At 54.5% G+C, this 15,835-nt stretch overlaps 1 protein-coding gene across 8 annotated transcripts in view; it reads right to left on the bottom strand.

Moving 5' to 3' along the window:
- Positions 1-681: 681 nt before the first annotated feature.
- The window catches only part of rerea (arginine-glutamic acid dipeptide (RE) repeats a), a 190,812-nt gene continuing 175,658 nt past the window's right edge, over positions 682-15,835 (bottom strand). For 5 of the 8 annotated variants that reach the window (XM_035387349.1, XM_035387350.1, XM_035387351.1 and 2 more), the window contains 11 exons: positions 13,071-13,233; positions 12,288-12,380; positions 11,413-11,612; positions 10,406-10,567; positions 8,664-8,777; positions 7,220-8,493; positions 5,990-6,212; positions 4,915-5,626; positions 4,036-4,203; positions 3,568-3,748; positions 682-3,091 (listed from right to left, as the gene is read on the bottom strand). In XM_035387349.1, the coding sequence (XP_035243240.1) occupies positions 3,058-3,091; positions 3,568-3,748; positions 4,036-4,203; positions 4,915-5,626; positions 5,990-6,212; positions 7,220-8,493; positions 8,664-8,777; positions 10,406-10,567; positions 11,413-11,612; positions 12,288-12,380; positions 13,071-13,233 (3,324 nt within the window). In that variant the 3' untranslated portion in view covers positions 682-3,057. The remainder of the gene's footprint in view (positions 3,092-3,567; positions 3,749-4,035; positions 4,204-4,914; positions 5,627-5,989; positions 6,213-7,219; positions 8,494-8,663; positions 8,778-10,405; positions 10,568-11,412; positions 11,613-12,287; positions 12,381-13,070; positions 13,234-15,835) is intronic. The other 3 variants (XM_035387353.1, XM_035387356.1, XM_035387352.1) reach the window with 2 other exon arrangements.

The raw sequence follows: 15,835 nt of genomic DNA, 5'->3' as shown, positions 1-15,835 counted from the left end.
TGAATTGAATCCACTTGAATGTGACAGAACCGGCATGGCGTGCCCAGGCAGTGAATGCAGCAGCCATTTCGGCTCCACAGCAGCGCTTATTCAAACATGCACATCGTCAGCACAACCGAACAATGCTGAGAGAGAGAGAGAGAGAGAGTCACAGGGCGTGGCCGAGCCGGGCCGCCTATGTCAGCGTCTGACTGTGACCGGCAGTCTGCAGGGGCGGGGCCAGGGCCGCAAGGGCGGGGCCAGGGCCGGCTCCACCCTGCCTGGGGTACATGAACTTGAGTCAGCCAGACTTCATCAAGGAGCAGCTGCATTAATTCCTCCCTAATACCGACCAGGTGCCCACAGACAGGCAGCAGTTGCCAGTGAGTGAAACGCACCTTCCTTTAGCCACCTTTACTCCAGCAGTACTGAGCGGGTCATTAGCATGTAAAACAGTCGCGCCAGGGCTGTGGGCTGAGTGCTTCAGAAAGAGCACCGTCTACTCGCTCTACAGTCTCTCTACAGCACTCTGCCATCTGCAAGCATCATCACGCTGGGGTAACTCCAGAGAGAGAGAGAGAGAGGGGGGGGAGAGAGAGAGAGAGATGGGAGAGAGAGAGAGGGGGAAAGAAAGGGAGAGAGAGAGAGAGAGATAACCCATTTCATGGCAGGCAAGTGAAAACAGACCCCCCCCCATTTGTGTTCTGTGGTGTAACTTAAGTTTATTTTAACTCCACAAATTTTTCAAAAAAATTACAAAATACTCAAATGGAGAGAAAACACAGGACTCACACCTTTTCTTAATTATCTCTACTATTTGTTTACATTGTGTCATCCCATGGCAAACTACTAATATATACAATAAGCTTCAAGATACCGGTATATATAAATTTTTAGCAGTCTGAATTTACATTCTGCTATTGCTGCTTTGAAACAAGAAGCTAAACCATTGACAACACTTAACATCATAGGTTTGATACACAAAAAAAGTAAAAATAAAACGTTTTTAAAAGGAAAAAAAAATTCTAATACATGGTACCGAACAAAGAGACAGGAAAATGAAGGAATAAAATTCAGGATTTAAAATTGGCGGGTGGTTGAGGGGGGGCGGGGCAAATAATGCTACCGTTAACAGGAAGCTGGTCGGGTCAGAACCATGGGCTCTTCACGGTAAACCATGGCTCAGAGTAAAACCAGCTTGGTGTCACTTTAAGCAGACCTTACACGTAGGGAAAACCCAGCTAAAGCTCACGTCCTCCGGAAGTGGCATTCTTCTTCTACAGCAACAGTGTATTTGTGGAAGATGCATACAAACGGATGCGTACAGAAGGTGGGGGGAGGGGGGGGGGGGGGGGGACAGCCATGAATCACAAATTCATCATACATGGTCTGACAGGTCCGACATAACCGTCCAACGACAGAAGACGCCTGGAAAAATAACAGTCTACAATGGCAAATGTACAGCCTACTACGCTGTGGGCTGGGAGTGGCCACACAGTCGGTTAGGCTCCACCCCCGTGACCCCGCCCACCTACTGAGTAGGAGGCCCCGCCCCCTCCACCTCGTCCGGGTGCACCTCTCGCATCACAGTGAACATGGTACCAACTGAAATATTGGATCCAGGTTGTGGAAAAGCCCTCTTACTGGAGTCAGCAACAGAAGAGATGAAGTACAATGAGCAAGTGCCTTTTTCCCCATTAGCACTAAGTTACACCCTTTGTTTAAAAAAGAAAAAACTAAATGTATAAACATGAATCCAATGCAAATTTCATCTGCAGGGTCCCATTGTCAGGAAATACTGGATCAGATTTTTATATCCCCCATTCCACACAGTTGCACTCATGATATTGCCCTTTATTTGCTTCAATAAATATCACACTTTCCCTACACATTTTACCTTCAGCTTTTGATTGGGGGGGGGGGATAATTTTTATGGGTAATTACCAAGGTTTAAAAGTGCATTTGCTTATTCAGCCCAGAGCCTTGATACTTGAAGAGTAAGTGTGGACACACATCTACTGACAGCCCCCCTCCCCACCCCACCCCACCCCTGGATCCCTTATCTGAGCCCTTACAGTGCAGTTTGTCTCTCTAAGGGCTGGGGCCCTCGGGGTCCAAGTGTGGGGCCCCCCCGGTGCCCAACGCCACATCTTAGGGGGCAAAGACGCTCCTTTCGAAAAACCGACTGAGAACAGATGAGAACTGAACGAGCAGAGGCGTAACCGTGGGGCGTGTGACAGGCACGGGACAGCCGACCAATCCTGACTGAGGGGGTCTCCAGGCATCACGGGAGAGACCTGTTCTGAGACGTCGCTTCAGTGGGCCGTGTGGATGAGATATACTGTACCAGTCATCCCACAACCCCCCTGTGATGCTGCTGACCATTAAAAAAAAAAAAAAACATTTCCTGCTCAAATAATGCCATTGTGCTCCCCTTTGAAATAAAGGGATAATGCTTTAGAACTATAATGTTGAAGGTCTGACGCCTTGGTTAGGAATCCACACCTAATAATAATAATAATAATAATAATAATATATTATTTACAGACTCAAAGCCATGCTGCAGATTTTTTTTTTAGCTTTCTTTAAAATTATGAAAACTTCCTACACTGTATTAAAATAACTAGACTTTCAGATAGCACTTTAAAGATTTTGGATACATTGAACTGCTCTCTCTCCTTTTATGTATTTAAGCACAGTGACAAAGTGACTCGTTTTTCTAGAACCTACAAAAAAAAAAAAGAAATGCAGGGACATGTTTCAGAGTTCGCCATGCAAGGGGAGTCATGATCAGTCTGAAGATGTCCTCCGGGCACTACGCGTACGCTATGTGTCAAATGATTTCCATTTCTCTCAAAATAGAAAAGTACAGAATCCGGAAAGGGGGCGGGCGGGGAGGTTGGGGTATGTTGGGTGGTGGAGACAAACAAAAAATTAAAAATCTTCAGAAGATCCTCTCCAGTCACTCGTTTTGTCTTAGTTTAAAGTGTTCTGAGAGCAGCGTAGAGTTCCTCACAGGCGTCCAGTCTCAGAGGCCCCGCCCACTCCGCCGCCGCTCTGCCAGACGAGCTCCTCGGGCTACAGCTGCTTGTCGCTCTCTTTCTTCAGACGGCTGACAGAAGAATATTCAAATTTAAAATTAACTGCCATGACATTAACATTAACCCGTCAATCCCATTTAGAATAAACTAGTGGCCTTAGAATAACCAGTGAGTGAATTAATGAGAGAAAGAGGATTCAGAAAGTCAGTTGTGTTTTCTCGCCATGCATAAGGCAATAATCAAGCAGGTTTGTACCGCTGGCCAGGGGCGGATCTAGAAAGTATTTGTGCAGTGAAAAAACATGAGAAAGGTCTGCCCTGCATGCGCCTGCACACATACACACTCCACCTATCAGGGACCCCCTGGACCCGCTAACACCCCCTTAGCTCCGCCCCTATCCCTTTAGCCCCACCCCTGGCCCCTTAGCTCCGCCCCTGCCCTATTATCTCCACCCCTGGCCCTTTAGCTCTGCCCCTGGCACAGGCTGACCACACAGCCTTGTCAGTTTGGGCCCTCCCACCCTCCCGCGGTGCCTGATGGGACCTACCTGTAGTAGTCCTCCTGTCCGGGCAGCGGGCCCCCGTGCATGTGGTGGTGTCCGTGCAGCCACTGCTGCTCCATGGCGAGTCTCTGCAGCTCGGCCGACTGCGCGTGCATGGCCTGCAGCTGGTGCGCCGCCGACATGGGGGGCGGGAGCGCGCCGGGGAGGTCCCGCGGGTACGGCGTGCCTGCAACACACGGGCACCGGGGGGGTTCACACACACACACTCTCCCCAAAACCGGAGACCAGACGGTCTCGCCCCGCCCACATCGACCAGCGCAGCGCGGGGAACACAGCACACCTTTGAGCCGAGCGGCGGGCTAAAAACAGCACTCATCACCGCACCGCCTTTAACACGGGGACTCTAAAGGCTCCGGCATGGAGCCGGTGGGATGGGGGGTGGGGGGTGGGGGGCTGAACACAGGGCACTCAGGGTGGGATGACACGTGCGGGGTGGGGGAGGGGGGCGCTCACCGAACACAGGGTGCCGGAGCATCTCGTGCTCGTGGGGCGGCTGGCCGAGCAGGGGGTTGGGGATGCTGCCGGGCGGGTAGGGGAACCGGGCCAGGTGCGGTCCGGCTACGAGCGGGTCCACCAGCGGGTGGGCCCCAGAACCTGGGGGACACACAAGGCATTCACCACCTGCTGTGTGTCAGCGTTAGGAAGTCAGATTCAGACACAAACATTTACACTTTCACATACAGATCAACTCTTAAAACATACTCATTTAACTCTTACAACATGTTCATTTAACTCTTAAACATACTCATTTAACTCTGAAAACATACATGCATGAGAACACTTATATGTATGCATACATATATGTACTATTAAATACAGTACGTGGAGAGAATAAATAGTCATTTCATTCATTACTGATGATGGCTGTTACATAGCCAGTCACTTTTATCAGATGAGTACTGTAGCTCATAATTCTGAAGGATCGAAAATGCTTTTTAATGAGTCTGAATTAAAAGCTTAATTAAATCTCTAAAAAAAAAAAGTCCAGTATGCACCATAACAGTTAATGATATTTGAAAACAAATCAATATACACTGAGCAGGTGTGTCAGACTAATGTCCTGGAGGGCCGCAGTGTCTGCAGGTACTTGTGGTTTCCTTACAGTCAGCAGCCAATCAAGGCCTTAAGAACAAAGATGCGTGGACTACTTAGCCAATCAATGAATTCCATTAATCAGTGGTGCTGAAACACAGTGAAAAGCAGCAGACTCTGCAGCCCTCCAGGAGGGGGGTCTGACCCCCGTGATCTAGAGCAGTGAGAAACAGCCCCACTCTCTGAGCTAGGAGAGCGGGGTCAGGGGTCAGGGGTCGGAGGTGAGAGGGGCTCCCTCACCTTGGTGCAGCGGGTCCTGCTGGTGCAGGTGGAGGTGCGAGTGTATGTGGGAGTGCTGGTGGTGGTGCGGCGTCACGTTGAACATCTGCAGCCGGGCGATGGGGTCGTTGGCGACGGACGCCATCCTCTCGGCGTGGAGGCGCTCGGCGGCCAGCCGCTCGGGGTAGGTCATGTCGGGGCGGAGCTGGGGCCCGGCCAGCGCCAGCCGCTCCCGCTCCAGCGGGTTGAGGCCCGGGTGGAAGGCGGCGAAGGGGTGGTGCCCCGCCATGTGGGGCAGCGTGAGGGCGCCGTGCCGGGCGAAGTGCTCCATGGGGTTGGCGCCCGGGTGCAGGCCCTCCAGCTCGGGCGGCTTGACCTCGAACCCGGGCTTCATCCTCTCTCGCAGCTCCCGCTCGCGGATCTCCCGCTCCCTCATCTCGCGTTCGCGCAGCTCCCGCTCCCGCATGCCCGGGTCGCCGTTGTACAGCCCCGGCATGTGATAGGCCAGCAGCGGGTCGGCCGGCAGCGAGACGAAGAACGGGTGGTTCCGATTGGTCGGGGACATGACGTGGGGGCGGGCGTACTCGCTGAGGGTGCGCAGGGCGGGCGTGTCCGGCCCGATGTAGGGGGGCACCGCCGCGATGGTGGTGGGCGGCTCGAAGGACGGCCGCATGTGGGCGGGGCCTGCCATGGTGGGCTCGCCCATCCGGCCGTCGTGAGACGAGCTGGCTTTCTGCCGGGAGATTAGAACGCAGCGTCAACACACGTGTGCTCACAACGGGCGAAACATGATCTGTGCTGATTATCATACAAGCTACACAAATACATCAGAGGCCAAGTGTGTTTGAGTGTGTATGAACACAGTAAGACTCTACTAGTCTACATTCAGTGATTGATCTGGTTACCTTTAGTTACATTTTAACCCTTTAAAGAGTCAGAGTTCTAGACCTCCATCACTTTCGATTACAGTAGTGATTGTTACATCAGCATTAGAATGTTTAGCTGAGAACACTGTAATCACATATTTGTGATCTCACACACTCAAGGGTAGATCAGTGTACTGATAATATCCCTGAACCGTATGAAGTGCACTTACAGCAGCCCTGTCAGCCTCCCTCTCTCTCTCCCGCTCCCTTTCTCGCTCCTTCTCCTTCTCCCTCTCTTTCTCCTTCTCCTCCCGGGCCTTCTGCTCGGCCTCTCTCTTGGCCCTCTCCACGGCCTCCTCCCGTTTCTTGGCCAGCTTGGAGCCGGGCAGGGGGGTGAAGTACAGGTCCGTCCTAGCGCACGAGTTGTAGCCGCGGTCCAAGTGCTTGCAGAACCTGCAGTGGATCAGCAAGAGCGGTGCATTAGTAATCAGCGTTAGGGCACATTACAATAAAAATCAATAGCCTGAGGAGTTCACTCATGAAGCTACCCTAGCATGCAACTCAGGTAATTCACCTTATTAAAAGTGCTTGCACAAAGACTTTTTGCCTGGCATATCATGAACTTTAATGAAGTTACCAACTCCCAATGGATGATCTATATTTTTTCCACAGCAACAAAAACGAAACATATACCCTCACTCAAAAGAATTTTGACTCCCAAAAGAGTTCAAAAGAACTCCTTTCATTTCAACTTCAAGTATCACTTGCTTCCTGCCACTCGCTCTTGGAGTGGAGTTATCCTCATCACAGGCAGCTAAACCAATCAGAAGTCTTGTTATTGGATGGTTGGCGACTCAGGCTCTCGCACTGTGCATTAACAGCTACACTCATTGCTATTCATTACCGGCCTCGGCAGCACTTAGCAGCCAGCGGCACAGCGGAGCCGACGGAACGCTCTCCCTCTGATGGAGCCGCCGGTCGCCGAGGAAACGTCTTAATTAATCGCCTGCATTACGCCTCCCCCAGGACTCGCAGGTCTGCTTCGCAAGGCACATCCCCGTCTGCTCCCTGCGTGTGCGCCGCAGACGCCATCACCCAAAATGGCACCTTTTGTTTTTTAACCCACCCCCTCCTCCCTCCCCGCTTTCAGATCCAAACCCACAAACGCTCAAGATGGCGGGTTCCATTATGAGCGGCGTTAATCTAGCAAAGCCCAGCGGAGTCCCATGTCCCATTATTTACAGAGACGCTGGAGATGAAGGTAAAAACGCTGTGTCAGAGCCACAGGCACGCGCCTCAGGAGAGGGAGGGGGAAACTGAGGACCCAATTCAATGGCGGCCACACCATTACCAGCTCAACAGCACAGAAAGGCTCCACTTACAGTCCTTAGACAGGGACGCACACAGAGTGCGAAATAATACAGACACCCCCAGCCCAGAGGGGCGGAGGCCGCGCCTACCTTGCTGATTGGCTGGCGTGGCTGGGCGTGTTGACCACCGTGGGCTCGGGGGAGGGGCTCCGCGGCGGAGGGGGCGGGCTCTCGGGCACCTCCGACTCGTCCAGCGGCTCCTCCTTAATGTGAACGGGCGGGACTCCGGTGGAGGTGCTGACGGAGGCGGGCAGGGGCGTGGAGATGGACGGGGGCGGCGCCTGCAGGCCGGGGAGGGAGGCGGAGGAGGCGGGGGCAGCAGAGGAGGGGGGCAGCACGGGCGCCCCGCCGGGGATGAAGGGGTGCGAGGGGAAGGGCGTCTGAGAGGAGATGGAGGGGCAGGGCGGGGGCGGGTGGCTGGACGTGGCCGGGAGGTTCTGGGATTGGGTGAGCACGGGGGGCTGGGCGGGCGGGGGCTGCAGCTGCTGCCCCTGGGGCATGAGCTGGAGGGGGGGCGGGTGGGCGGAGGGCGGGTGGTGCGTGGAGAGCGAGCTGAGCGGTTTGAGCGCGGGGGGCGGGGGCAGGTTGGAGGGCATCTGTGGGAAGGGCGGGGCCGAGAGGTGCGGGGGGTGCTTGTGAGACGGCGGGTTGGGCATGTGCGGGATGGGCGTGGTCGGGGGGGGTTTGATGTGGGGCATGGACAGGGGCGCGGGGGGCAGCGGCTGCTCCCGGGGGGGCTGAGGAGGCCCCTGTGAGGAAGATGGCGGCTGGGAGGTGGGCGTGTGGGGGGAGGCCTGGGGGAGGGACAGCCCCGGGGTGGGGGGCGGGCCCGGCAGCACAGAGGGCGGAGCCACCTGAGATTGGGAGGGCATGGAGAAGGGCTGAGGAGGCAGGGGGTGGGGCAGGTGGGAGGGGCCTGCCAGCGGGTGCAGGAGGGGCTGCAGCGGGATTGTCTGTGCGCCGGGCGGGCACAGGGGCGGAGCCTGAGTCAGGCCCTGCAGGGGCGAGTCGGGGGAGGGGAGCCTCTGAGGGTGGAGGGAGGGGCCTGGCTGGATGAGTGACAGGGGCGAGGGCTGGGGCAGCTGCGGCGGCATGGCGGTCGGGGGTACGGAGGGGGAGACCTGGACGGGCGGGGCGGGCGGGGCCGGGGGGGCGGAGGCCTGGGCGGGGGCCCCGGCGGGGTGCTGGGCGGAGGAGTCCGAGTCGCTCTCGTTGTCGCGGGGGCTGGGGATGCTGGGGGAGGAGCTGCGGTTGTCCTGGTCGATGTCTTTGGGGTCGCTGCTGCCCTCGTCGTTCACGCTGCGGCTGTCCGAGCTCTCGCCCTCGCCCTCGCCCTCCGAGGGCGAACCCGGCCTGCTCAGCTCCTGGGACGGCCAGACAAAAAACCCGTCAATCCCGCATTCACAAACGCCCAACAAAACATGACACAGGGGTGGAGGTGGCAAAGAAAACCATCTACACGTCCAATAAAAAGCCTCTCTGCCTGTTGGATTTCCCAGAATGCAGTGCTACGGCGTCCTGGCGGGACCCTCACCTGAGTCTTGGATTTCTTGGCCGAGCTCCTCTCCGGCTCCTCGGTGTCTGAGGTTCCTTTCTCCCGCTGCCGTTTGCCGCTCTTCATGGGCGAGGGAACCTCCTCTTTGATCTTCTGCGAACAGGAAGACCGCCCTTTCAGAAGGCTTTACTGGGACAGCGGCGTGTGCCCCCAGGACCCTCCCAAATGTGAACGTGCCTGAAAGGCCTGGGAGCTCAATAACCCGGGGGCAGCCCTGAGGGAAGCGTTTGGGAATCTGCACTACGTGCCACTAAAATGCAGAAGATCGTGATTTTCATTGGCTGAGGCACAGCTGAGATATTGAACCAGCATTCAGGGGACGCTGCAGATTGCTTTTCCCCTAATGCCGCACCTACGCGAGAGATATTACTCAGTTCTGGCCAACCCACCAAACATGCGATTCTCTCACATTCACTAGTCACTGACCTTAGAGAAAGTGTCCATATGCCTTTTCTCTAACCTTTCCATAGTAGATTTGCAATAGCTCATTTTGCCACGCGTCACTGCTGTAGCACCTGCTGTGTGTGCTCCTCTGGTGCACTAATGCTAGTGGTCTCACACACGACAGGCCATGCAGTGCTGTCAGACAGAGCGTGCCGTGGGGAAGAGAGGCATCTCTCTCGCTGATGACAGACGCTAGGCTAGCACGCACCTGCCGTGACATTGGGAGGAGCGAGTGCAGCGGTAGCTCAAGGAGACATCTTAGTCTGTGACACATCCTGGAATCTCAATGACTCACTGAGTGTGTGCGCGTGTGTGTGTGGGCAAAAGTACTGGCACAGTGACCATTTTTGGGGGACTAAAAAAAGGGCTGCAATTTCTACAGGGATCACACTCAATATGGACGTAAATACCATCAAATTAAAGCAGACAGTCTGCTAATTAACATTCCTTGTTTTATTTCAAATCTAGTGTATTGGATTACACAACCAAAACAACAAAAATAGAGTACTGTCCCAGTGCTTTTGCATTTAACTGTATATGTATGTATGTGCGTATGTCTGGTATGTACAGTAAGTATAAACATGTCTGCATATATAGAATGTATGGAGTGAACATATGTATGCACGGAATGTATGTATGTGTTTTGATATGTATGTCTGTATGTACAGTATGTATGCACAGTATATAAGTATGCATGCATGTGTGTAGGCATGTACAGCATGTACGTACAGTATGTATGCACACGTATCCATGTATGTATGTACAGTATGTATGTACGTGTGCAGGCATGTACAGCATGTATGTACAGTATGTAAGTATGCATGTAAGCATGAATGTACAGTATGCAAGTATGCATGCATGTATGTACAGTATGTATGTAAGTGTGTATAGGCATGTACAGTATGTATGTAAGTGTGTATAGCTATGTACAGTATGTATGTACGTGTGTATAGGTATGTACAGTATGTATGTGTGTATAGGTATGTACAGTATGTATGTGTGTATAGGTATGTACAGTATGTATGTGTGTATAGGTATGTACAGTATGTATGTGTGTATAGGTATGTACAGTATATGTATGTAGACGTGCATGCATGTATGTGTGTTTATGTATGTGTAGTGTGCATGCATGTATGTATGTGTGTGTATGTATGTGTAGTACGTGTGTATGGTATGTACAGTATGTATGTACAGTATGTATGTGTAGTACGTGTGTATGGTATGTACAGTATGTATGTACGGATGCAGGCATGCATAAACGCATGTAGCGCACGCACCTTGCTGGGCTTCTTCAGCGGCTCGGCCTTGCTGTCTGTGCTGGAGGTGCTGGCCGCGCTGGGGGAGGTGCGGCCGCTGGAGCGCAGGTCCTCGTTGCCGGGCGACGCGCGGCCATCGGGGCTGGCCGTCTGCTTCTTCCGCCCGCTTCTCAGAGTCGACATCTGCACCGAGAAGACGCCGCCACCACCAAAACAAGGGCCGTGAGCGAAGGAGGAAACCCCCGGCGAGCCCACGCTCGGCACACGATCGCAGCGCTTCATGCGCACGCGCGTTAGGCAGGAGCGCACGCGCGTTAGGCAGGAGAGCAGCGCGCAGGCACGGATCCCCCGCCACCGACAGCAGCCAAAGAAACTCCAACATTCACCAACACGGGCACGCAAAGCTGGCTTTTGGGTGGCTGACTGGAAGCGTTTCAGCTCCTCGTTTCATCTAAAACGCGTAACGATGTTTACCGAGAACAGCGCTTTTTTTACTGCTGAAAAGTAATCATGAAATAAGTACTAATGAGGTGATATTAAACCACGCGCCCACAGCAGATGTAATGAGAACCCGAGCTAAGCCCGACATTATCTCCGCAGCGCACAAACAACACATTCCCTCAGCTGCGATAATAAACCACTTCCTGCATTAATAAAGTTGCGCATCCTTGACTAACAGAGTGCGAACTCTCATTACGGTATCGATTCCGTTCGCGCTACTTGCGGCAGCATTTAAAAACTACTGGTTGCTTAAGGACGGAAAGCAATTAAATAAACGCGTTTGCGCCGACATCCTGAGAAATTCATTATGGTGTATAAATATCCTGCGAAGCGAGCTACCTCCCTGACTGAACGCCTGCCTGCCCGCGTCGCGCCTGTGAAAATCACTGAAACTTCCCCGAAAAACTCGCAGCCCAAACTCGCTACAGTAGGTTTCGATCGTGTGCCTCGTGACGGCGAGCGCCGGAGCAGGCCGCCGCCGTGTGGGCGGGGCCGAGCAGAGTGGGGCGGGGCGGGGCGGGGCGTACCGAGGCTCTGTTGCGGCGGGTCCTCATGCTATGCTTCCCTCCGGGCCCATCCTCTTCCTCTTTGACGGGTTTGAACATGAACGGCGGGGGGTCGACGGGCTTGTCGATGGGCGGCAGCTCTCCGTACTTCTTGAAGTGGATCCGGCAGTCGGTGCACAGCAGGATGTTCTCCCGGCCCCCGTGGTGCCAGTCCTTAGAGTCTGAAAGAGACGCTTGTGTCAGCAGAGCCGGGGGGGGGCGGGGGGGCGGGGGACAAGAGGGCCAGTGTACGGCCCCGCCCCACTGAGCACATGCGCACCAGACACGCAAACAACACGCGCGCACAAAAACAAGCACACACACACACACGCACACTCCTATGCACACGCACACACAAAAACATGCACACACACACACACACACACCCCTACACACACTCCTATGCACACGCACACACACAAGCACACGCACGCGCACACACACACACACACACACGTGCAAGGCATATGGCGAGAGCTGGAAGTCATCCACATGCATCCCTACTCACTCGGAAAACACGTGTAACTTTTGCCAATTATTTCCTTGGCTACAGACGTGAATCGTAATAGTTCTATTTCAAAAAAGTATGCAGTTGTGCTGCTAGCCCGCTAGCAGTCAGAAGCACAGAGCGGCGACCCTAAACCAGGCTTTTAAAGGCCTTCCTCCACTCAATACATCCAAGGTAACAGTTGGGGGTTTGTGGTGGAAAATATGACAGCCAAGTTAGATGCAGCTAGCATTGACATCTGCGTGCGCTAGCAGAGACCAGTAAACGGGCGCACAGGTCCTTCAGGGGAGACGGTAGGACCCGCAGGGACGTTGGGACGCGCGGAGGAGGCGGAGTTAGCAGAGCTTACTGGTGCTGAAGCAGTGGCGGCAGGCGTAGCCCTTCAGCTCCTGCTCGCTGTCCTCGCTGTCGAAGTCATCCTCGCTGGCCGAGCTCAGGTCCACTGCGAGACGAGCGGGAAGGAAAGGGTTAACTTCACTCCGGAGTCTGCGATCCGCACCCTGCCAATAACACCCCTTCCCTCAAAAAACATAACCGCTGGTCCAAAAGAGATTAAACAGCCTCAACTCCCCAGTTTACAGTTTCTGCTTCAGCAACAGCTTTCAAGCAGATGTGACACACACACACACACACATCTGCCCAAAACGTTCGCTTGCTTTTTTCCCCCCTCTCCTAATTTACAAGGCTCCATCTTGTTAGCAGGGTGTTTACCGTCCCTCCAGCATCCAGCTCGATGATGAATGACTGTGACCACAAGCACGCGCCCTCGCCCCACAGTGAACTCCACCCTCTCCCGTCGGTCCATACGGCACCGGAGCAGAACAGCTGCTGTGCTGATGGAGCACCCTTCACACACACCTGCCCCTGCCAGGAGCCCACAGGCGTGGGGGGGGGACCCTGCCAGCTGTGCCCCCCCTCCCCCGACCCCCCCTCCCTGGGCCCCCCCTCCCTGGGCTTCCCTGCAGCCGTTAGCGCAGCATTAGCCAGACGCTAACTAGCCTCGATGCCTTCCCACAGTTCATTTTAAATAAAGGGCCTTTTGCTGTTTGGAGCAGGCCGGTGAGCTACCCGTAGCTCTGTTATTGTGTTCGGGGGGGGGAGGGTATTTGGCCTGAAAGGAAGGCGCACTCACGGAACTCGCTGGAGGGGGGCCGGGACGGGGTGTTGACGGGGGTGGAGGCGGTGCGGGTCTTGATTCGACGGAAGACGGGTTGCCGGCGGTGACGGCGGTGAGCGCGGGAGCTGGCCGCCTCGGGCGTCTTCTTCCAGTAGTAGTAGAAGGTGATCAGCTCGCCCTGCGAAAACAGCACAGGGGGGGAAAACACAGTCAAGCACCAGGGGCACAGACACAGAGCAGCACAGAGGGGAAAACACAGTCAAACACCAGGGGGCACAGACACAGAGCAGCACAGAGGGGAAAACACAGTCAGTCACAGTCAAACACTCCAGGGGCATGGGCGAAAACAGCGCAGGGGAAAAAAACACTGTCAAACACACCAGGGGCAGGGAACAGAAATAGCTGCTCGTGTCACTGTTTCCACAGGGCTTCAGCCGTCTGAGCTGAGCTGTGCCAAACCTACGCATCCAGAGCCAAGCAGGACTTAAACAACAGCGAGCGGGTTACCGTGGCGATGTACAGAGCAGATGAGTGTAAAACAGCTGTTAGCTCGCGCGTGTTTCATTCAATTTATAACAATAAAAATTGCTCTTAACTGCATTCCCATAAACGTACATCATATCCTGCCAGCAGTTCACAGTAAAAAGGAAGCTGGTTCAGAAATACTTAGTTAAAACGCAGCTGTATCAGCCAAGTAATTATTTATGTGACTGGCATCGGGACTTCTCCATCTCCGGCAGCGAGCCCCCAGACAGCACTGTTCCAGGAGCAATCGCTGCTTTGCTTCTTGGGAAATGACTGCACGCCCCTCAGCTCTACAAGCTGGTAAGATTAGGTTGTAAAGAAATTTAAATTTTTTTTGGGGGGGGGGGGGATGTTGGCAAAGCATGCAGAGAGAAGAAAATTCAACAGAACATCAAAGTAAGCCAATCTTATCTAATAAAAACCATAAATCCAGCAGGCCTTTCAGACCGAACCGTGGACACGCACCCCACAGCCAGACCTCCCCCAATAAGCGGGGTCAAGCCCCAGGTCCTCTCATAGCGACCGCTTTAAGAGACAGGGGGTAAAGCGCAGGACAGATGCAGGCTGGGGGGGTCCACGCGCTGCCCTGGCAACGGGCTAGCGTAGACTAGCGACGGGCTAGTGCACACTAGTGACAGGCTGGCGCACACTAGCGACGGGCTAGCGCACACTAGCGACAGGCCAGCACACACTAGCGACGGGCCAGCGCACACTAGTGATGGGCTAGCACACAGTAGCGACGGGCTAGTGCACACTAGCGACGGGCTAGCGCACACTAGCGACAGGCCAGCACACACTAGCGACGGGCTAGTGCACACTAGCGACGGGCTAGCTGGCCCTGGTGATGGGAGGGGAGGCGGAGTGAAGTCCATGCCGGGTTTTACCCTCCGGCCGCCGCGCCTGTGGCGGGATTAGGCAGCGGAGCGCGCTGAATGCCGGGGGTATTAGGATCAGTGTGTCGGTGGCTGCCTGGGTGGCAGGCGCTTGAATGCGAACAAAAGAACATGTCGGAGAGGGCTCAGCCTGTACAAATGGAGAGCCAAATGGCTCCTGGCCCCCGTCGCCGGCCCAGCCAATTCAGCTTTAATCAAACAGTCTGAGCGCGCGCTCGCCAGGGGCCGGGGCGCACAAATCCGCCCGCGCACAAAAAAAGAGGGAAAAAGAGAAAAGAAAAGCCAGCCAGGAAAATCGATACGCAGCTGAAACATTAACGCAGGCAGGCACGGAGCCCGGCGCTTCGCTGAGGCAGCCCCCCGCGCGCGCGAATCGGCCGCTGCTCGTCCGTCCGCACGCACGCACGCAGAAACACACACACAGAGGGGGAAAGAAGAACACCTCGCACCTTCCTACCCAGCTTTATTGGTATACAGTTAGCCAGATGGTCATTGTTGAGCTGCTATGCTAGTGTAGGCTAAGTGTTTACAGTGAGAGAGACTGGTGGGGTGAGGACACTCATCTGGTTTGACCAGCTCTGTTAAACCTTCCCCTGAACGAGGCTCGGGATCTCTTTACTTATATACCGATAGTCGTCCCTGCAATCGCTCCCTCTCAGCTTTACAGAAGCTACTCTACTCCACGTGAATGGGTTAAGGCAGTGCAACGTTCCTTTGAATTAAGCAGACCTGTAACAGACACGGTGGCCTTTCTGTGACCATAAGCGAACGCACCGCTTCATTTCCGCAGAGCTCTGGTCCTTCGCTTTTAAATCCGACGGCTTTTGCTGAGTGCACATTTGCTAATACCGTACGTCTGCGCTCAGAGGAAGCGTCACAGCAGAACCGCCGTCAAACTGTTACTTAGCAACAGCACAGGCTGTGGAGACCGGTACAGGCATACCGCACTGTTTAAGGAGTTTCCTGGTGCGAAATTAATTTGTAGTGAGATTCGTCCAAATGCTAAATCTTTTTTTTTTCCGGAAACACTGACAAAGCCCCCGCTGAAGGGTTGCCTCTATACACTGCGATGTTTGGCAACTTATCCTCAGCACTTTATTATGTACTGCCCACAGGCTTCCTCGCCCCGTACAAAGAAAACAGCCTTTTATTTACACTGCCATTTGACATGTTCCATTTCCAGGTGAGCGCGTGTGCGTGTGCGTGTGCGTGTGTGTGTGGGAGGAGGAGCAGCCCGCCCTCACACAGGAAGCAGGGGCGCTGGCTCAGAGCTGAGAGATTAGAGAGAAACAACACGCAGGCGCTGGGCGCTGGGAGCTGGGAGCGCGCTCAGACAGGTGCTCCAGGCTGCCCGAGCCTTAC

The sequence above is a fragment of the Anguilla anguilla genome, chromosome 13, assembly GCF_013347855.1.
Source record: "Anguilla anguilla isolate fAngAng1 chromosome 13, fAngAng1.pri, whole genome shotgun sequence".
Classification (NCBI taxonomy): domain Eukaryota; kingdom Metazoa; phylum Chordata; class Actinopteri; order Anguilliformes; family Anguillidae; genus Anguilla; species Anguilla anguilla.
The sequence above is the reverse complement of the archived record's forward strand: the minus strand, read 5'-3'. Positions and strand labels throughout refer to the sequence as shown.